This window comes from Sitophilus oryzae, unplaced genomic scaffold (assembly GCF_002938485.1).
Source record: "Sitophilus oryzae breed Bouriz unplaced genomic scaffold, Soryzae_2.0 scaffold_813_pilon_pilon, whole genome shotgun sequence".
In the NCBI taxonomy this organism is placed as follows: domain Eukaryota; kingdom Metazoa; phylum Arthropoda; class Insecta; order Coleoptera; family Curculionidae; genus Sitophilus; species Sitophilus oryzae.
In genome coordinates, this window is record NW_022147432.1 from 2,199,083 (window position 1) to 2,222,533 (window position 23,451).

Consider the following 23,451-nt stretch of genomic DNA (forward strand, 5'->3'; position numbering starts at 1 on the left):
GGTCCCTGCGTGGCAGGCATAAATTGATTTTATTTTAAGGTTTCTGATTTACCAGGTTATACTTACAGGTCCCTGCGTGGCAGGCATAAATTGATTTTACTTTAAGGTTTATGATTTACCAGGTTATACTTGCAGGTCCCTGCGTAGCAGGCATAAACTGATTTTATTTTAAGGTTTCTGATTTACCAGGTTATACTTACAGGTCCCTGCGTGGCAGGCATAAATTGATTTTATTTTAAGGTTTCTGTTTCACCAGGCTATACTTAAAGGTCCCTGCGTGGCAGGCATAAATTGATTTTATTTTAAGGTTTCTGTTTCACCAGGCTATACTTAAAGGTCCCTGCGTGGCAGGCATAAATTTATTTTATTTTTAAGTTTCTGATTCAACAGGTTACACTTAAAGGTCCCTGCGTGGCAGGCATAAATTGATTTTATTTTAAGGTTTCTGTTTCACCAGGCTATACTTACAGGTCCCTGCGTGGCAGGCATAAATTTATTTTATTTTAAGGTTTCTGATTCAACGGGTTATACTTAAAGCTCCCTGCGTGGCAGGCATAAATTGATTTTGTTTTAAGGTTTCTGATTCACCAGGTTATACTTAAAGGTCCCTGCTAGGCAGGCATGTGCAATGTCTCTGGGACTCTGGTTTGAGCAAATTGGGGGTCCCTGTCTTATCAGGCTATATTGAGAAGAGGCTTAACTTAAATGTGAGAAATTAATTAAGGTCCCCAAGCCTCTCGTTTGGGCATGGTTTTACGAACATAAACTTGGGCTATGTAAAGCATCAAGAATTTGTATTTTGGTTAAGTTACTTTTATTTTTGAAAGTTGGATTCTTAAACTAGTTTTGTTTAGCCTTAACCCCTCAGAGGTTAATATGGTAAACCTTGAAATGTTTGTTTTGCTTTGATGTTGTAAAAGTAACTGACAGTAAAATCAGTTAAGGAAATTTTGTCTTCAAGATTAATTCTGATTTGTTCCCCGAATATATTTTGAACAGTAAGTGTTCTTAAATATTTACAGATTACCGCTGTCAAAGTTTACATGCTGTTTGTGACGCTGTCATGTGTTCAAACTGCAAACGGTGCGAGGACACCCCGACGTCAGGAAGGCCGTGATGGCTGGCTTCTCTAAATTACGTCAGCTTACAACACCTGATCTCCGAGACGGCCGCAGCGTGGCCCTTCTTCGAAAAATAAAGCTGGAGCAATATTGCAAATGTTGCATCATTGTTATAAGATTTGTCAGTTAAGATCGACTTTCGAACTGTTCACGTACTTTTAAGCGGAATAAAACGTATTTTTGAGGAATATAGTGGTTTAAGTAAAAAGACTAATCATCTGTCCCTAATCTAACATTACTTATTTTTGGCCATAAATACCTTTTACAAATATATAAAAATATAATAATAAGGATTATATATAGTAAAATTGTCCAAATACTTATAGTATTAAAATGTATTGGTTTAAGAAATAAATTATTATTTTCTTTTTGAATATCGATTTGTTTTTGCAAATCATCGATTTTATTTAAATGAATATTATTTAAATTGAATAATTTTACATTGTCATAAATAGGTTTATGTTTACTTTCGTTAACATTTAAGACAATATTAGGTAAAGGTATCATTTGGAATGACGTCACAGAATTAGTGTACGATTTTGAAACAATATCTTTAATTTTTAATTCACAATCTTTATTTAATTCAATCAAATGTGTACCTTTAAAAATAATTCGATTAATATGTTCTTTACAAGTTTCAGTAGCAATAACTTCATGTTTTGATACTAAAATATATGTATTATGATTTATATTTTGTATGACAAAATCAATATCAACAAAGGTTATTTTACAATTAGTAATATTTTTATTATATTTAAATAATTGAACTTCACAAGGAATATTGTCACTATTAAATTTCTGAATATGTATATTTTTACACAAATATTGATTACTTACAATTTCTTTACATTTTTCATTAAAAATACCAAAATTATAGTCATTAATCAATAAATAATTAAAACTAGGTACAATCATTTGAAATTTATATCCTCTTGTAGCGTTTTTTATAAACATTACCACTGCGAACGGCAGCTTTTTGTTGGTAGAGCAGTCGTGGATAAGGTATTTCACTGGAAAGAACTAATTAACAATAATAACTCGAAATTATAAATATTGGGCGCCAGGCATGAACAGAGAAAGAAAACACAGTTGTTTATTACTTAAAACTAGTGACTATATTCATTCATGATGTATCCTGATGGTAAATAGCATTGTACAATTTTAATAATTATTATAGTGGTTATATGTCGAGTAAAGCTATGTATGTAAATAATATTAAATATGTTCTATGAAAAGACTATGAAAAAATACAATGCGTGTAACGTTATAGAAAATATAAGAAAGGTTGCATTACTTTATTTAAATTGTTAAATTTTATGCGGTGTTAAATCTGATGTGTTGCAACCTGTATATTCTAGAATCTATGTCTGGTTATTCATCTGTTAATATAGCGTAATAATAATATCTATAGAAAGTAATACTATTACAAGGCGTAATGTAATGAAACCTAAAATCTAAATCATATTGTAACAACTAAATCGACATAAATGTTCTTAATAATCTAACCACTACATATAGTCTGTATGATATTATTTAAAATGTAAGTTAAGTTAAGACTGAAACTCGACTGAAAACCAGAACCTAAATCTACACTTAGCTGTTCTTGAGGCAATCCTGTTTCAAAGAGTAGCAGTGTGAGGTGGGCTCATATCTCTGTACTGTCTGTCGGCGAACCTGTTGGCCAAAACAACAAAAGGGGCCAGAATGAAGACACCATGAATCAATACAGCCGTAGCTACTGACTAGGCTTAGAAATGGAAGCGAAGCAGCATGGGGCTTACGCTGTATCCATACTGTGGCAATATGGGGACACTACCCGTACCTTGGAACACTACTAGGACCTTGGATAATGTCCGTAACTTGGACCATAACCTTAGACACAGTCCGTCCATAAGACAACGGTACAGGGGAACACTACCCGTACCTTGGATACTACTAGGACCTTGAATAATGCCCGTACCTTGTAAATAGTCCGTACCTTGGACCCTAAAAATATGAAACTCTTGTTTAAAACCAAACAAGGTCTAATAAACAAAATAAACCTACCTCGAATTACTTCCGAGGGCTCAATAATAAACAAAGAAACTGTCCTTTCTTCCATGTAACATTCTGGAGGACAAAAGAAAAGGGACGCCAACGTGCCAGCAAAATACAAATACAAGTTAAGTTGGGACATCCAAAACTCTACCCTAAAAATATGCAGTAATAATATAGAATCTAAAAGGATAATATCTCATCTTTACCTGTTGGTTTGCAATAGCAGCTGATTCAAATTATACAGCAAGATTTAAATAATCACCATTTCTAAAAGCCGGGATACAACAGCAGTGGGATTCTGTAAGCTCCGTAGCAAGAAATTTCCTGTCTAGCCTATGCTATTTGTATACGACTGATGAGTCACTAGACAAGAGAAGTGTTTACAGAATCGGGCCTCAGAGCGGCAAAACAAAGTGAGGTTAAGCACGGAAAGAGTTGACAGAAGCGATGTTGACAGCGCCTCCTCAGAGCGATAACAGGGTTGTGTCAAACGATAACAGGGTTGTGTCAAACGATAACAGGGTTGTGTCAAACAATAACAGGGTTGGCGACTAGGGAACGTAAAAATTACGCCAGGTGTGCCAAATAAATTATCAGGCTTAAACGATACGGAATCCGATGACGATACGCCAGACATCATATATATCATATATAAAAAAGACATGTAACGAACTAAAAACGTTACACTCTTAATACAGGTAAAGAATACAGTTGATACAGTTCATATGGAGTCTTACTTACGAGGGGTATCTCAATAATAAATATAACTTGTTGGTCTTTAATATAGCTCTTAATTTCTATACAATTTTCAATATTTAACATATTTTCTTTTGTAGGTTTAAAGGGTAGTTTTTCATTTATTAAATGTTTACTAATTAATTGCATTTTAGACAATAAATATTCGGGATTCATAATAGCATTATGAAAAGTTCTTAATTTAGCAAAAGTTATTGGCAGTTTTTATACGTTCAGAAATATTATATATATTTTGATAAAATAAAGCTATTTGAGATAAGATCATATGAACTTGTAAAACTTCAAAAATTGTAGTTTGTTTAAGTTCGACATTTTCAATTATTTTTATAGTTTGATATATTTTTGTTTTTAATATATCTTGATTAGGTGATATATTTTTGATTGTGTCTCTGAAAGTATTGATTGATTTTTCCAAAATTGACATTTGGTTATTTAACACTATTTTTAAATCATTTTGATTTTCTTTTAAAATATTAATATTCGAATCAATTCTTTCAGCGTCAGATTGATCAAGATTTCCAGTAATGCTTTTAATAATAGAGCCTAAACCATTTATTAGTCCTCTTTTATGTCTTATAGGATTTTTAGGTAAAATTTGACTTATTTGTTCATCAATTTTTGTTTCCAAATTATTAATAATAATGTATGAATTACGAAATTCATTCATAAAATCATTAGTTGTATTAAAAGCATTTTTTAACAAATTAAATTTATTTTTTAATTCATTAAATTCATTAATTACAATATTTAATTCAAAAATTTGAATAAATGTCCACTGATTACTTGTTTTAAAGGCTTTTCCCAAATTATAAGGAAGGATCCCTGGATTTGTGTTCAAATCGTAGTGTGATGCTGTGTTACAGTGTAGTAATAACCCTATTCCGAGGAATCTGTAATAAGGGGCTTTTTTAGTTCTTTAATATGTATAACCTCAGTTTTTGAAGGTTTACTTGCGTTAGCAATTTTTACTTTATTATGTTCAAGTAATTCCTTAATTATGTAAGGACCACTAAATTTAGATTTTGATTTACTTCTTTCTGATAGTTTTTTGTAAACTTTCTGATTAATTTTAAATTCTAAATTTTCGTTACCTTTAATATTAGTTTTTGAGATAACTTTTTCTTTTTGTTCGTCAGTTTTTTGTACAACTTGATTATACATATCATTAATTTTTGTTTTATGTGTATTCATAATGTATTCAGAGTAAAATGTATTCGAGATTAAATCTAAAGGATCTCTCGAATTTGTGTGTCCAAAAACAAGTTCAAAGGGTGTAAACTTTGTAACTGTGTGTGTAGTACTGTTATATGCAATTATAGCAAAAGTCATTAGTTCATTTAAACTTTTATCTTTATCTTTTGATTTTAAAATTCTTAAATGTTCAATTAAAGTTGAATGAAATCTTTCAATTGGTGAATTAGATTCATGATGTCCACTAGTTCCAAAATGAACATTAATTTTATGAGCTTTTAAAAATTCTTTTACTAAATCATTATTAAATTCAGAACCATTGTCAGTAAGAATATTTTCTGGACAACCAAAAAATGAAAAATAGTTAATCAATTTATCACAAACCGATTTTGCATTTTTATCATAAATATAAGCTTGACCAAATTTAGAAAATTTGTCAAATATAGTTAAAAAGTTTTGTTTTTCAAATATAAAAGTGTCTAGGTGTATAACTTGAAATGGCTTACAGGGTGTGTCAGTCTTGGCTAAAGGAATGTAAGATTTTAATCGACTATATTTTTGTGTTTGACAAGTGATACAATCATTTATATATTCTTCAACAGAATTCTTTAATTTAGGCCAATAATAATTCGTTTTTAATCGATCATAGGTTTCATTAATACCTCTATGATTAGTTTTACTTTCATGTTGGTGTTTAATTAATAAATTTTGTTCTTCTTTTTCAATAATATTATTGACAAGTTTCGTACATTGTATTAATTTTGGTTTATTAAAATGAGCTAAATAAACTTTAGAAAAGGTATTGACAAGTTCTTTGTCAACAAAATAAATATAAGAAGTTTTATCAGCAATAGCTGATAAAACTTCTTATATTTATTTTGTTGACAAAGAACTTAAAGAATATTTAATAAAATATTCTTTAAGAAATTGTTTTATTATTTGTTCATTGTTAGGCACAGTGACGTAATTAACATTATTTTTAAAGATCATTTCGAACTTTACTTTTATTGTGTGGTGAGGTGACTTTGACACAATCTATTGAATAGACTTATTGTTTATAATTTCATCAATAATAGTCATTGTTGTATTGTCATTATCATTTGCATTAGAGTGTGCAGTTGCATCAGAATCTGGAGGTTTAATTTGTATGTCAGAGATAACATTTATTTTTGAACTAGAGCTTTGTTCGTCTAGCGATAAATTGTCAGCTAAATTTTTCATATAATCTACGACGTTGAAATCTGAGTCGCCTGGATTGTTTATCATTGATTCATTTTCATACATATTAAGTTGTATTCTAGACAGTGCGTCAGCATTTGAATTTTTAGTTCCTTTTTTATAAATTATCTGATAATCAAATTCTTCTAAACGTAATCGCCATCGAACTAATTTTGAATTAGGTTCTTTTAAATTGAAAAGCCAAGTTAATGGTCTATGATCTGTATAAATATAAAATTTTCTTCCAAAAAGATAAGGACGAAAATACTTACATGCCCAAACAATAGCTAAAAGTTCTTTTTCTATTGTTGAATATTTAGTTTCAGATTCGTTTAAAGTTCTCGAAGCAAAAGCTATCGGTTTATCATTAGAAACAGTTCCTTGAGAAAGAATTGCGCCTAAAGCATAATTGCTTGCGTCAGTAGTTAAAATAAAAGGTTTATTAAAATCAGGATATTGTAAAATTGGTGAATTTATTAATAAAGATTTACAGTGTTCAAAAGAATCAACAAATTCTTTAAAATGAAGTATTTTAGCATTTTTCTTTAAACATTTAGTTAAAGGTTTTGTAATTTTTGCAAAATCTTTAATAAATCTGCGATAATAGCCTCCTAAACCAAGAAATGATTTAATTTCTTTTTGGCTTCTAGGTATTGGAAAATGTTTAACAGCATTTATTTTATTAGGGTTAGGTTTAATACCTTCTTGAGAAACTATGTGTCCTAAATATTGAACTTCTTTTCTTAAGAATTCAGATTTATCTAATTGTATTGTATGTAAAACGATAAGTTCTTAATCTTGAAAATATTTTTCTTAACTTTTCGATATGCTCTTGTAAACTAGTACTGAAAATAATTATATCATCTAAGTAAACAAAACAAATTTAATTTTGTAAACCTCTTAAAATATTATTCATTACTCTTTGAAATGTTGCTGGAGCATTTTTTAAACCAAAGGGCATTCTTAAAAATTCAAAATGTCCTGTATCTGTACTAAAGGCAGTTTTAGAAATATCATTAGAATTTATTTCAATTTGGTGGAAACCATTAGCAAGATCTAATGTCATAAAATAATTAGTTTTGCCTAGTTTATCTAGAATTTCAGTAATATTTGGTAAAGGAAATTTATCATCAATAGTTTGTTCATTAATTTTCGATAATCAATGACCATACGCCATTTTTGTTTGTTTGATGCGTCTAGCTTTTTTGGTACTGTCCAAATTGGTGAAGACCAAGGTGAATTTGAAGGTCTTTTAATATTTTGAGAAAGTAATTTATTAATTTGACTTTTTACTTCATTTTTATGTACTTCTGGATATCTATAACTTTTAGTATAAAGAGGTGTTTCATTTTTTAATTTTATATCATGTTTAATTGCATTAGTAAAAGATAAAGGTATATCTTCATGATGAAAAATATCTCAAAATTCTAAACATAATTTTCTGATAGCTTGTTTTTCTTCAGGATTACAATGATCAAGTCTTAAATTTTTTAAATTAGATTTTAATAAATTATCTTGATTTTTATTTACTTGTTCTATATTATTGTCAAAATTAATAAAATTTAATTCATTTATATTTACTGGTTCAATGTCAAAAGGTTCAATAAAAGATACTATTACAGAATTTGAAGAATTATTTAAAATAGTAGTAAATGCAAAGTTATTTTCTATTTTTACAAGACATTCAGGTATTTCAATTTCATTTGCTTTTTGATATTTTAAAATTCCATATCCATTATTTAATTTTACAGGTATTTTAATTTTTTGTATACTTCTAGGAGAACTTACATGAGTACAACTCTGTATATTATTATTTATAATAGGTTTATTCATTTTAGTCTGATATTCAATAGGAATTTGCGTGTTAGGCGTTTTTAAAGAGACAGAAATAAAATCTAAGTTAGCATTTAATTGCATTAAGAGGTCTAGTCCTATGAGACCGTCAAATTTATTTGAAAAATTAAATAAATAAAATTTATGTATACCAGGTGAATTAAAACTTGGAAATATAGGTAAAATAGCAACTTCATTATGAAAAGAAACAGCATGTGCACAGTTTGAACTTGAAAAATTTCTTCTTTAATAAAATCTTGAAAATAATTATAAGCAATTTCTGGATTTATGAAACTTTTTGTACTACCTGTGTCAATTAAAAATTTTGCATTCAACTCAGGTAAAATAATAAAAGGTAATTCAATAGAATAATTATTTAGATATGCTATATCGATGGTTGTGTAGTCGAAATCATCTGAAAATTTTGATCTTCAGGAGATTCTAAAACTTCTTCTTGATTAAAATTTTCTAAGTCATATTGATTATATTGTTACGGATATGTTAGTCGGGAACTATTGTGAACTAAAGACCTGGTTTAAGGAACTATTCCTCTGGAGGAACTAGAACTAAGGAACTAATTCCTCCCAAGGAACTAGAATTCCCACCTCAAGTGTATGTGTATTATTATACGAGTGATTTTTGAAATATAGGAAATTTTCTTCTTCTCGAACGAAAGATATGGCTTTTTCTAGACAATCTGGATTTTTTAATCTTACAATTAATTGAAGATTATAAGGCAATCCATTTATAAAAGTTTTTAAAGCAAATTCTTCATAATGTCGAATTTTCATTAATTTTTCAGTTGCAAGTTGCAAGTTCATTTGTTGCATTTAATTTTGAAAATAATAAACTGCGTGAATCTTGGATACGCATTCCAAAATTTATAGATTCATTTTTGAATGGTTTTAAATTAATTAAATCTTGTATTAAGCAATCAATTTATCTTTGATCAGCAAAACAATTTATTAATGTATTTTTAATTGATATTAAAAATATCTTGGACTGATGTCCATGTTTTTAGTTCTGAGCGAGAGACCATAAGATCAGCTGCTCTACCAGTTAGTTTTCCTAAGACAGTGTCTGTGAGACATATGTTAATTTGTGCATTGGGATTTGCAATATCTTGAAAAGCTTTTATTAAGTTTTCACATGAATTTAAATATCTTTGTAATAATTTTGGATTTCCGTCAAATTTAGGAATATTATCTGACTGAAAACGTAATAAATTGTAATTTATTTCTGGCATTATTATCTGATTTGCAATATTATTATCAATAGAAAGATCGGTTAAATTATTGATATCGTTTATTATTTCGTCAATCTTGCTTTCTTTCGAAATACACTTAGAAGAGAGAAAAACGATATGTATCCTTAAAAATTAAATTAAAGTGACAAAATTTAAAGAGAGATTATCTTAAAGCTAAATTTACTGTCACAAACTCTCTAACTTGATTAGTTCCGAAAGGCGTATTTTTTAATTTTTTATCAGCAGCTTCGCGAAATCACGAAAAGTCACGAAATTTCGTTTAGCACAAAACTTCACAAAATCTTCAAATATTCAAAAAACTCCTAAAACTTCTAAACTAAATCTTCTACTTACAGGGTGATGCTTGCAGACATTCCTGCTGTGGGTTTCTTTTTTCTTTGTTTGTTGTTTCTCCTTAACCTACTGCTTGATTATGTCTGGGTTGGCGATGTTTGTCCTTACCAGACGTACTGTTGGACGGCGATGTTTGTCCTTCCAGACAGCCAGACAGAAGATCCCCAATATTCCCTTGAAGACCTACTGTTTTGTGGAGCCAACGAAGTCTTCAGTGTCTTCTTCTTTCTTGCCTCTCGTGACCAAGTAACGTTGGAACTCTGAAGATACCTAAGATCGGTACTATTTTCTTCAGGTCCCGGGAAGAAGGCGTATTCCGGATTAACACTTGGAAGCGAACGCGCGAATATTCACCTTAAATCGGTACTAGTTAACACTCCGCGTTCCGGAATATCCTACCGACTGCGTCAGTTAAATGAGAAACTCGAGACAAGTTGTTTTTAAAAAATGTTTTATTTAATAAAAACCGAAGTTCACAGCTCTAAGATCTACATTGGACTCAAACGAATTGTACAGTTTGAGTCGTATTTATAAGATTACATTGATTACAAAGCAAGTACATTTTTATGTGTACTAAACCTAATGTCCAGGATGTAACTTGTAATTTGTCTAATACCTTTAACTTTTATCTAGTACTAATTTTTTTATCTTTTTTCCTTATGTATTGAGACGCAAGCTGACGCAACAGGAACCCGCAGAGGTGTTCGATTTAGCAATCTCAGGGACCATGAATAGAACCAGCCACTACAGGAGTACTCTCAGAGACGAACCAGGAGGGAATCTGGTAAGTAAGGATTTTTTTTAATATTTTTATTATACGACTTATGTCACCTTTAACGAATCCTTGCTTGCTAGAAGGCAACTCTTGTTTTATCTGGACCCTGTAGTCGTGGTGTCTATTTGCAAGCCATTCGACAGATAGATTTTTGTTTTTTTTTTGTTTTTGCGTCACTCTAGGCAACTCTAGGGAACGTATCTATATCTCGTATCTGCCAAATTTATCTTATCTTATCTTTATCGTATTTGGCGGATGCATTATCTTTGTTCCTGGAGTGACGTATCTTTTCTTTTAGTTTTTTTATCTGTCGAATTGCCGCACTTATCGTTTTTCGTATCTTATCTCTATCTTTCTATTTATCTTTATCTTTCTATCTAGTTTTTTTTAATTTATCTTATAATATCGCTTTTTAGTATTAACTTTTGTTCTAATTTAAATTTTCATATATTTGTAGTTTTTTTTATCTTATATATTTTTTTATTCTTTTTACACGTGTCTACAAATTAAATCAAATAATTTACTGCAACAAACAAATTTTTTTTCAAGTCGTACCGAAGTGATTGTGGTGGTCTGGAATTTTCTATAGAGAGAGAGAGAGAGCAAAATATTTTTCTTTTATATTTTTTTATAATACTATCTTTATATTCTTTAAATAATTTGGACGAACTTTTCAATTCTAACGTGATTTAAACTGTCATAGCCTAATTTCATAATTTTATCAATTTTAATTTTGATTTTAATGCTAGTCTTAACTTTCATTTTAATTATAATTAGTTAAGTAGTTATCTTCATTTGGATATCGTAGAATTCCATAAATATCTTTACTTGTCATTTAAATTTTAAGTATCATTATTGTACAAGCTATTGGCAACGAAGCGACAGTCCACTTGGCGATTTTTGAACACCACCATAAAACTGAGTACTTATCAATTGTTTCGAATAGCATACTGCTGTTTGTTATCTTCTAGGAAGATACGAGAAAAAAAATTGACCCTCCCCATAAGTAGCTCACGCACTGAGACTGGTGGAGTCTCACAAGCTCTCCAACGTTAGCCGGACAATCACGCTACACACCAGCGGATGAGTGCAGCGAAGAGGGTGAGGCCTTTCTCCCAACTAACCGAAGCAGAAACACATATAAGTATTCCAGTTATTTGTTACTGACAAGACTGTCACAGCCATGCCATAATGAAATTTTCTATTGTCTTATTTAATTCCAAAGCATACTTCCACAAATCAGTAACTTTTAGAATTTTGTGGGTTATACCCCACGCTCAGAGTTAGTTAAAAGTTCAATATTATACAACTCGAAAAAAAATGCACAATCACCTGCCATTTGAAATCAAAATCATTTTCTTCATTTCGCAAAGCATTGAAATCTTATTTACTAGACAAGGCTTTCTACGCCGTAAATGAGTTATATTTTGATAATCGAATTTGATCTTGTAAACACTGGTCTAATGTTTGCTATTACATCGAAATGGATTTATCTGGAGGTCATTAATATTTATATTTTTACCTATAAACTTACTAAATATTTTTGAATCTTATTTTTATTTTCTTTGTAAACATTTATAAATGTTTATTTTAACAATAAGACTGAAAATGTTATTTGTATAATGTTTTGTATTCTCTTCTCTCTTTTGTTTGTTTGTTTGTTTACTTTACCTTTGTCTACAAATTGTAAACATTTTTAACAATAAAGGCATTTATTTATTTATTTATTTATGCAATAAATATGGATATTTTACTTTATTACAGGATATTTCTTTTCTTTTGAGGTTTTAAGTTCAGTGTGGTTCAATTAGGTATGAAAAAAAATGCATGGAGTTTCATGTGATATAACGAAGGAAAACATAAATATTTAGTTTTGAATATTGTCTATACCTTTGTGTTGGGTTCATTACTTGAAAAAAGTGTGGGTTTATAATAAAATATGAACGTTCAGGGTTTATAATAGATGTATATGCTAAAAACGAAGATGCTCTCTGAATAGTTATATTGAAACGTTTTAAATACCTAGTTTTTTTGTCTTATTTGTTATTAAGCTTGTCGCTCACTTGTCGGAAACGAAATGAAGCGAACAGAAGGGAAGAAATTCCTACCGAAATAAAAGCATACAATTTAAGCTAGGCGCGCCCACTACGCCGAACAGAACCTGTTTGGCATAGTGTGCGCTCCTTGATTGGTTTGTATGCTTTTATTTCGGCCGGAATTTCTTCGGTTCTGATCGCTTCATTTCGTTTCCGACAAGTGAGCGACAAGCTTTACTCTACGTTATATCTTTACTTCTGACGACGCGACGGGAGGACGTTTTTTACTAGTTGGGCAGATGTCTTATGAGCGAAACGCCACTGACAAGTTCTACATGAATTTTACTCAGAGGTATTTAAAAAAAATTACTTTTATTTTTGCATTTCCCTTTCAGTGGAGAAAAAGTCAGACTTTTTCAAAGGGCATTTACTTTTGTCTCGCCCTGTGTGTACCAAGCAATTTGGCGTATTCTAATACAGGGTGTCCCAGAAATAAGTGCAAATATTTTAAGGGGTGGTAGATCTGGTCAAAAGAAACATATTTTCTCTTTACCATTTTTAAAATAAATTGAAAATAACCGAGTTATTTAACTTTGAAAGTTTTAAAAATAAATTGCGACATTTTGAGAGCCGCCGGGGGAAATCGGCAATTTCCCGGATCTCGGATTGTTCGCCGCCCGCTGTTGCCGCGACTAGAAATACTTAATAAAAACTACTTGCAAAATTCCATAACACTAAGTGGATGATCGCCAGTAGCCCTACTTCCCACATTTCCCAAATTAAATTAAAAGAAAAAAAACTTACCAAACATTAAAAAAGGATATCCCGATAGAAGATCGCTATAATTGCAAAGCTTTCTTTTTTTCCATTTTACCAGTCCTAAAACTGCCCACTACACTTAACTTCACTACAATTCTTAACAACACTTGATTATGTCACCTGAGGATCCAAACTTCCAAAATCCCTCAAATGCTGAACCATACTCACAGATCACAGAGTTTACACTTGATAATGGTCAGCGATCCTTCTGACTGAAAAGTTGGGTTAATCAAAATATTTAAAGATAATGGAAGTCCGAAATTCGGTATACCCGAAATTCTTTTATTTTCAATATACTCACAAAGGTTCGAGCATTCGTGATCTTCGTGCCCCTTCACCTGCAAGGAGGAAGTATGCAAAATTCACACTTTAGGCAGAGTTTAGAAGCATATCCACCTTCTTCGGATTTGTATAGGCTATCGCGATTTACCGATACAGATTACCGACACAAAAATATGCACTAACGAACATTTTAAACACAATCTCCGATAACTTTCTGGAGTTTTAAAAGCTCGATACTATTAGAACGATTTCTGATAGTCGAACAGTCGAACGTGCTGAACATCTTATTTATTAATTTAACTCAAATCGATAAAAACCAAACCAAACCAGCGATAGAATAATGGATTAAGCTTTTTTTGTGAATGGAGTATTGGCACTGTGGCGTGCAAGGCAAGTCGTATTAGACGGGAGCGGTAGAGGGCCCTAGTGCCCTTAACGGTATTTACGATTTCTCGGGGGTTCCCAAAATAACTATATGGATAACTTTCTGGAATTTTAAAAGCTCGATACTATTAGAACGATTTCTGATAGTTGAACGTGCCGATCATCTTATTTATGAACCAAAATTAAACTCAAATCAATTAACCAGCGACATCTATAGAATAACGGATTAAGCTTTTTTTTGTGAACGGACAATCGGCACCGTGGCGTGCAAGGTAAGTCGTATTAGACGGGAGCGGTAGAGGGCCCTCGTGCGCTTAACGGTATTTACGATTTCTCGGGGTTCCCAAAATCATCCAAAGAATGTAAACAAACCAAAATCAAGGTATGTTGTACGTGTCTCGCTTAAAGTTTTGGCACTTTTGGTGTAAAATTATTATGTGAAACATTTTAAATAATATTTTGCAAGTGATAGATTTGTGATGTTCAGATTAATAGATATTTGGAGTATATGTGTAATGGTATATTTTGGATAAAAACACTGATTAATTTTCATCAAAAGGGTAAGCTCTAACTTAATATTTAAAGATTATAATTGTCGATTGAAACGATTAAAAAAATGTCCTAATAAGGCGAAAAAAGAAGCTCTAATAATTTATTTTTTCAGCCCACTCAACTGTAAAAAGTACCTAAAACATTGCGCGTTTTCCTAAAATTTGCATAGCAATGTCCACTAATATGAATAAATTTAGTTTTAGTATTTTTCTATAGAAACTTATGGCGGGTTTATACAACATAATCGTAAATACGTGACTACAATTGTGATTATGATCACAATTTTAGTCACAATCATAAAAGTTAAAACCATTATTTTAGATACGACCGTTTATACATCGCAGTCGTAATCATAAGCATAATTTAATAACCTTGAAGTTCGTAAATTATAACTTTTTTGATTGTGATTACAACAAAAATCGGTTATGGGGCATTATTTTTTTTTATTTTAATGTTTAATTATTATGATAATTTTCGTGTTTAAAAAACCTGAGTAATTAAATTTAAACAAAAATACACTTCTAAAATGATTATAAAATAGAAAAATAAGAAAATTAGGTTATTTTACCAACTGTATTTACATTCCAAGTTATGAATGCGACTATTTTGTATAAACGCATATTTAAATTGTGATTGTGACTGTGCTTATGCTTAAGACTAAAATTATGATTACGATTACGACTATGTTGTGTAGCTCATTAAAATTACTGTGAATTTATAAACATGTGGATAAAAAAGAATGTGGGCATAGTGTGAAGTGGCAACATTGCATTCTCTCCGAGATTCTCTCTATGCACAGTAAACGAATTTCCGGAGAGGGAACAGTGGCACTGAAAAGTTTTTCAACATTTTCCGGAAAGTGTCAAGAAAAATTTAAAATTATCAACATTTTTTTTCGCAAAAAAAACCTCTTAGGTGTGTTTCCGTGGTTGAACTATACTACCAGTTAAAATATTCGCACTCATTTCTGGGATACCCTGTATAAATATAATTGAAATTGAAAAAGAATGATATATTACCATAAAATAACCAGTTGAAAAGCATCTATAAAAAGTGTTTTCTTTCTGACTGGAAGAAATTTAAATGTGTAGAAAATAGTGTGTCTAAAAATGATCATATTCAAAAATCACTCAGGACAGATTATGACATGGTACTATTTTTCAAAAGCGGATTTTATGAAAAATCCGTTTTCCAGTTTAAATCAATACAACTTTAGAGTTAAAATACATTTGCTTCACCTGTATGAAAATATGTTTGAAATTGCCTATGATATTGACTATTGCCCGCATATATTACAAAAGAGCATAAAAACGCTCCTATGTCTTTTTTAGGACACGGTCACATTGTATATAGTGTGTTTCAAAAAATATGTGCCCTCCCTCGTGGGAAGATTCCTCACGTAAAAATTAGATTCGGATTTAACATGTATTGTGTTCGATTCTGATTTGTTTCATAGCTACAGGAGGTTAGTCTTTTTTTTTCGGTTTATCATAATTTTCTTCCAAGTGCTTTTGCGACTCGAATTGAATTTGGATGGTAAAAGTTACTATGACTGCTCAATCACAATTAATGAAATTAAAATGAAAACACAATTAATAAATTATTTATTTAATGTAATTTATTACTAAATCTCATTAAAGTTTATAACACTGTTACAGTGTTACCTACAGAAAATTCCCCCAAAACAATAATGGTATTTAAGATAATTACAAAAGGCAAAATTAATTTTAACATCGTGTAACTTTAAAAATATGCATTTCCGCATTCAAGTTTATAGGAACTTTCCATATTTTTTTATTAAGAATCAATGAGTATTTATTTAACATTTTGGCAAGTTGATGGCATTAATTTTTTTAAGGTTGTTGTTAAAATTGATTTTGAATTGATTTTGATTGGTTTGAATTGGACAAATTAATTAAATTGCGTTTATCTTGTCAAGAAGACCGAAATCGACAAAATATCAAGAGACAACTTTTAATCAACATTTAACAGTCTACACAATTTTGCTAACAAAAGTCAGTGGTGCACATATTTTTTTTTAATATTCCAATGATAACCCATATGCACGTCCCTGGTGAATATCTCGACACTTTTTTAGCATGTCCTCGAATATGTCGCACTTATAGTAACTTTTACCCTCACAATTTCATTCGAATCGCTAAAAGCACTTGGAAGAAAATTATAATAAATAAAAAGATAATTATTGGGAAAACTGGAAATCGTCAGATTTTCACCAAAATTGGTATACACCCTATTTTGAGGTCGTAGATTACGAATCTGAACTTTTTTCTTGGCGGTCTCTTGCCGTTTTTCAGAAAAACGGAAAATTATTTCAACATTGAATTTTTCTTTATTTCGGCCCTATAAAGTAATAATTTCACTATATTTTCATTATATTATAGTTTATGTAAAAGCTACAGTTGATTGGGGAGAGAAAAATGTCCAAAATTTTACTGAAAAACACTTTTCTTAACAAAATAACAAAGAAAATTGAGACCAGATGGAAGTTTGACATTTGATATATCCTTCTTTCTCTCTCCTATGTAATGAAAGAGACAAATATAGTTTAGACCTAATCTAGAAATTGGAAAATTTACAACGTTGCCATATCTTCTATTTTTTCGGGTAATTAGGGATTTTAAATAAATTACCTATTATGAGATCGACAATAATTAAATATACCTACCTATATCCACACACGGAAGTTTTGATTGCATTGGTTTCAACTTCTATGAGGAGGGGGTTAATCATTTTTTTGTTATATTATATTCATAACCACGAAGTTGCAGGAAAGAGTTTTGATTGCATTGGTTACAACTTCCATGCGGAGGGTGTTAATCTTTTGTTGTTATATTATATCAAAAAAAGATTAACCCCCTCCGCAAAGTAATGAATAGTAAATACTATTTATAACCACGAAGTTACACGAAAGAGTTTTGATTGCATTGGTTTTAACTTCTTTGCGGTGGGGGTTAATCTTTTTTTGATATAATATAACAACAAAAGATTAACACCCTCCGCATGGAAGTTGTAACCAATGCAATCAAAACTCTTTCGTGCAATTTCGTGGTTATAAATAGTCAGATCTCGTTGGTAAAATAGCAATTATGGGAAGGAGCCGTTCTTCTGGCGACCGCCTTTCGTAATCCCAGAATGAGCGAAAAAACAAGCTAAATTTAGGTTTAGCATTGGCAACGTTGCTTTAAATGCCAGAAACACATAACCCAACATTCAGATTGTTTACAAATTTATTTTAGCAAATTTTCCTCTATTATGCATAGAATTGTTTAAAAAAGTAACATAAAATAGCAAAAACATCATTGTTTATTGAATACCTAACAAAATATGTGCTAGAAAACATTAAAAATATGAGAAATTAAGAAAAATTCGATGTTAAAATAATTTTCCGTTTTTTCTGAAAAACGGTAAGAGACCGCCAAGAAAAAAGTTCAGATTCGTAATCTACGACCACAAAATAGGGTGTATACCAATTTTGGGTGTATACCAATAATTACCAATAAAAAAAGATGAAGAATTAAACTCTCTGTAGCTACGAAACAAAGCAGAATCGGACCTATGTTAATATGAAAAATAAATCTTATTCTTATGTGATGAATCTCCCCACGAGAGATGGCACATATTTTAGAAGCACTCTGTATAACGGGTTAAAGTAATTAAAGAGGCACAATATCTGATTTAGGTATAATTCCTTTGCTAACAATAAATTTACTTACTTTATTAATGAATCAATATGATTATACTCGAGATGATCTTTTAAGTTATCTTTTTTTCTATATTTCTTGTCACAGTGTGCACAAGCAAATAACTGTCGTTCTTCCGGCGCTAAGTGAATATCTCTGTGCTTGTTAAGACTTGATTTATGTCGTGTTTTAAAGCCACACAGGGTACATCTATAAACATTTTTCTGCGATCTCTTCACCCTAATAAAATAATATTTAAATATTAGTCTCTTCACCCTAATAAAATAATATTTAAATATTAGATAAAACAGGGTTTATCAAACATATAACCACAGTATAAAGAAACTATTGGCTTTACTCATCGTCAAATTCTTTGTGATCACGTGAATCCCTGATTACGAATAAACTATAAAAATCGCGTGATCCCTGACTACGAATAAAGTTTCCGAGTCCCGCGGTCGACACTCATACTGATCAGTCCCAACTGGTGCTGGATCCCAACTTAGATACTCTACATGCTGTCGAATTTTGCCCAACAATTTGAGAAAAAAAACTTGAGAATTTTTGTAAGTGCAAACCTAAAGTATGTTTGAGGATGTATTTCAGGAAAATATTTTAACTTCTATAGGGTGGCTCAAGAAAGTGTTAGTAGACCGGGATGATTTTTTCAATGGAACACCCTGAATATTATTGCATTCTTAGCTTTCTTTCAGTTCACTTTACATAATCCTATAATATGAGTAAATATATTTCAATAGTTTCAGAGATATTAATAAAAAAATTAAAAATATATATATTTTCAGCTTTTCTTAAAAAAATTAGTTAAAATACAAGAACTGTCCTGAAATCAAAACTATATTAGGTATTTGATTTAGATGGTCTATACTTACTTTGCTATAAATATAATAATAATAATAGCTCCAGTATATAGCGTTTAACGCCTTGGGAGTAGCAAGGTACAGCTTGCCATGCTAGAGCCGTTCGGTACACAAGGAAGGTAATGTTGCTAGCACTACGCTTCAACCGCCTATTATTACCTCAGGATTGTAAATCCCAAGTACTCATTTAAGGCTGAGTCGACCTAGGTACCCAAACTATTTTTATTTTAATAAAAATAGTCGACTGATAAAATGCCGGGTGTAGGATTCGAACCCACTACCTTGAGATTGGTAGACGAGAGCCTGTACCTCTAAGCCACAGGGCACCTTGCTATAAATATCATAATCTTAAATCATATAGGGTTTTTAAAATTCTACGCCAAACTTTGTGAAATATAAAATAATTTTTCTTTGTTTTTTTTAATGGAACACCCTCTATATTATTTGTTATTAGATGTTAGAGAGTTAAAAAATACACATAAATACAACATTTTCTGTACATAAAGTACATATTTCAAAATTTTTGATGGTTTCGCAAATACACGCAGTATTATTTCATATGGCTCTTTCAACGGTAAAATTCGAGAGAAAATATTAGGTGGCTTTGATAAAAATTTACTGTGGAAAATGCCATATGAAATATAAAACCGCGAATATTTGCGAAACCGTTAAAAATTTTGAAATACTCTAAATACAAATAATGTTCATTTGTCAATTCTCCATCTACTGGAAAAATAATATACGATGAAAAATTATTTTGTATTTTAAAAAGTTTGGCGGAGTTTTTTGAACATCCTGTATGATTTTCGATTACCATATTTATAGCAAAGTCAGTACAAACCATATAAAGTAAATACCTGGTATATCTTTGATTTCAGGACAATTCTTGTATTTTTAATATTTTTTTTAAAAAAAGGCTAAAATATATATGTTTTTTATTTATTTATTAATATCTCCGAAACTATGGAAATATGTTTATTGATATCTTAGAATTGTGTAAAGTGATTTGAAAGGAAGCCAAAAATACATTAATATACAGGGTGTTCTATTTAAAAAAAATCATCCCGATCCACTCACACTTTTTTGAGCCACCCTATAGAAGTTAAAATATTTTCCTGAAATCCATCCTAGAACATACTTTAGGTTTGCACTTCGTTTGCAAAATTTCCAAGTTTTTTATTCTATGAGCCACAGATGCCCGACGCAATATTGCCAGACCATGTATGTGAAATTTAATCTTTCCCCCAAAATATTTACTTTATGTCTAGTAGGATAGTCATGTCTATCATTTAAATGAAGAAAAAAATCTTTAATATTATACAGGGTCGCTGATATGTATGGGAACGGTCGATTATTAAAAAAGTTTTAAACATTTCAAGGATTGCTGAGTTTTTTGGAAAAAACGGTGTTAAGGCCTCATTGTTAAAATTATCAAAAAAACTGGCAACATTGTCTAGAACGTCATCCCTTTCGTCCTCTTCTGGTCCTCTTCAACCAACATGGCGAACTAGACTAGACGTGCTTCATGTCGATCCGTCAAAAAGTAAAAATAAAAGGTGTTTACAGCCCTCTTTGGGTTTTATTACCCCATACAAAACAAACGGATTTTTTTGAAAATCAATTTTATTTTTTCCTGGTGTTACTTTTTAGGAAATCAAAAAACTAATTGCACATTCTCATGGCTACTTTATTAGGGCTATCTGATAGTATTTTTAGATTTTTAATAAATTGCTAATCAAATTAGCTGATAATTTGTGAGATACAGAGGACAACTTAATTTTTTTAAATACGGACCTGCATTTTTTATTTCAGATTTTGAAAGAACTCGGTTTCCTGAGTACAATGATATGCCACAATTAACATTTTTTTTTTGTTTTTGACATTTGAACACAATTTAATTAAACTAATGTTAAGTCCGGCTCTGTTTTTTTAAATATTTAATCTATTCATCGTTACAATATTGGTAAGCTTTCAAACTTAACAATGACGTGGAGCAAAACATTGAATACGGATAATCAAATGCAATTAAATAATATAAAATTATTGGGCATTACTTGACGTCATTTTTAAAAGTGAGGATACATTTCAACATTACAATAAAGAGTACAGAATACATTCGGAAGTATAAGAAGAAGATATTATGTTCAAAGAGCTATAAATAAGATTGAACGAAAAATACATTAATTTAATTAGGGACGGTGGTAACCCTTTCGAACATGTAGAGCACTACTAGTTTTAGAAAAACTAGTTTGTGTGTGTAGAAGTTGATTTATTTATAATAACTACAATTAATATTAGGCATATTATTAGATCGTACACTGAGATTTCAAAATCACAATAAAAAAAGTTATAAATAATATTTTTAAATTGCTGACCTGGGTATTACTTGTTTGAATCTTTCAATTGTCCAGTTATTCACTTAATTAGCGCTGATCCATATTGTTTTAAAAAACTAGAGTGGGACTTGAAATTATTTTAAATAATAATTAAATAGTTTTGTTATTGTTAAGGTACATAAAACAAAAAAAAATATAAAGTGTGGCATATCATTGTACTCAGGAGATCGAGTTCTTTCAAAACTTCAAATAAAAAATGCAGGTCCGTATTTAAAAAAATTAAGTTGGCCTCTGTATCTCACAAATTATCAGCTAATTTGAAAATCTAAAAATACTATCAGATAGCCCTAATAAAGTAGCCATGAGAATGTGTAATTCATTTTTTAATTTTCTAAAAATTAACGCCAGGAAAAAATAAAATTGATTTTCAAAAAAATCGTTTTTTTCCAAAAAACTCAGCAATCCTTGAAATTTTTAAAACTTTTTTGATGGCATCTTGGTGAACATCCTAAAGCGCAACTTTGCCCCAATTTAACCATTTTCGTTTCGACTAAACGAGTTTAATTCGTTCGACTAAACGAATTTAACCATCTCTTACGGTTTCCGAGATACCAATGCTCGTACCTCGAATTAGTAGCACCCTGTATAGTGCTTCTCACTTCTCACCCTTCTAGTAATAGTCAACATTTTTGACATGTTCTACACCCTTCGGGGTATTTGTATGTAACTTATATTATTATACTTAGAACTAATAAACTATATCTATCTATACACTCGTATAGATAGATAATCCTTTATACAGCATTTAGAATAAATAATAATTTTAAACAATAACTTGGTAGATTATATTGGTATACCCCGTATTTATCAGTAATTTTTATACCTAATTAATATGATATTTATAGATTTTTTTAAGCTAATATCAAATTACATATGTATGTTTGCATTAAATGGAGTTATTTAAATAAATTATATAACAAATAAAATTAACTGAATTTAAAAGAATTACTGGGTGAAGACCTCCACGGCGCGTTTGCTTTGAAATACCGCCAGTCGACGGGAAGGACGCGTCGACCCATTCACATGGCGCGGCGCGTGGCGCGTATTTTTTGTTTCAGGCTCGACGATCCACGCGCCGTGTAACTGCACATATACCCGGTCCGTGTCCCGAAGATCGTCGCACCAAGCCAATCACACACGGAGTGCGGCGCGAAATTTTTTGTTTCAGGCTCGGCGAACCACGCGCCGTGTAAAGGCACCTTGAGAAAATTATAATTTTTAAGAAAAATTTTGAGTGCCAGTTATAATTGTATAATTAACACACCCTGTAGAAATCTTATACTTTATATTCATCAGCACTTATGTTCATATTTAAGCCGCTGCACGACGCAGGCACAGGGTTCCTTCAGAATCCATCAACGCGTATTGTACTCCCGCTTGTTTAATAAATGTTTTTAAAAACATCTCCACAAAAACCTCAAAATTAACTGGCGCAGTCGGTAGGATTGTAAGATAGACCGTCGGAGTGAACCGAAACGAAAATTCGCCCAGAATCGTCCGGATTTTCGCGGAAAAGTTCTCGTTCGTGTCAACGATTAATCGACAAACTGTCTGCGGAGTTTAATCAAGTGAAACCAGTGCAATATCGGAAGAAGAAGGTTCCAAGTCCTGGGGAACGAGACAAACATCGCCCAAGTACCTAAAGGAGCGGACGGAGGGACAAAAATCGCCCAAATTCCATAGATAACCTGTCTAGGGGAAAGAACAAAAATCGTCAAGTACCTACTAGAAAGAGCGGAAGGACAAAAATCGCCAGAAGCTCATAATTAAGAAGAAAACGAAAACAACGAGAAACAAAGCAACCAAACCACCCAGAAACCCCATGAAAAGTCACTTAATGTAAGTACCTTTCAAACTATCCTTTTAGCCCTA

General features: G+C 31.0%; 1 protein-coding gene across 2 annotated transcripts in view; it reads right to left on the reverse strand.

Moving 5' to 3' along the window:
- LOC115889282 (gastrula zinc finger protein XlCGF26.1-like) overlaps positions 1–23,451 on the reverse strand; it is a 158,333-nt gene that overhangs the window by 126,119 nt on the left and 8,763 nt on the right. The window contains exon 2 of one of the 2 annotated variants that reach the window (XM_030909229.1): positions 18,339–18,545. The exons of the other annotated variant lie outside the window; for it this stretch is intronic. Coding sequence (XP_030765089.1) covers positions 18,339–18,545 — 207 coding nt within the window. The remainder of the gene's footprint in view (positions 1–18,338; positions 18,546–23,451) is intronic. 2 annotated transcript variants of the gene reach the window in all.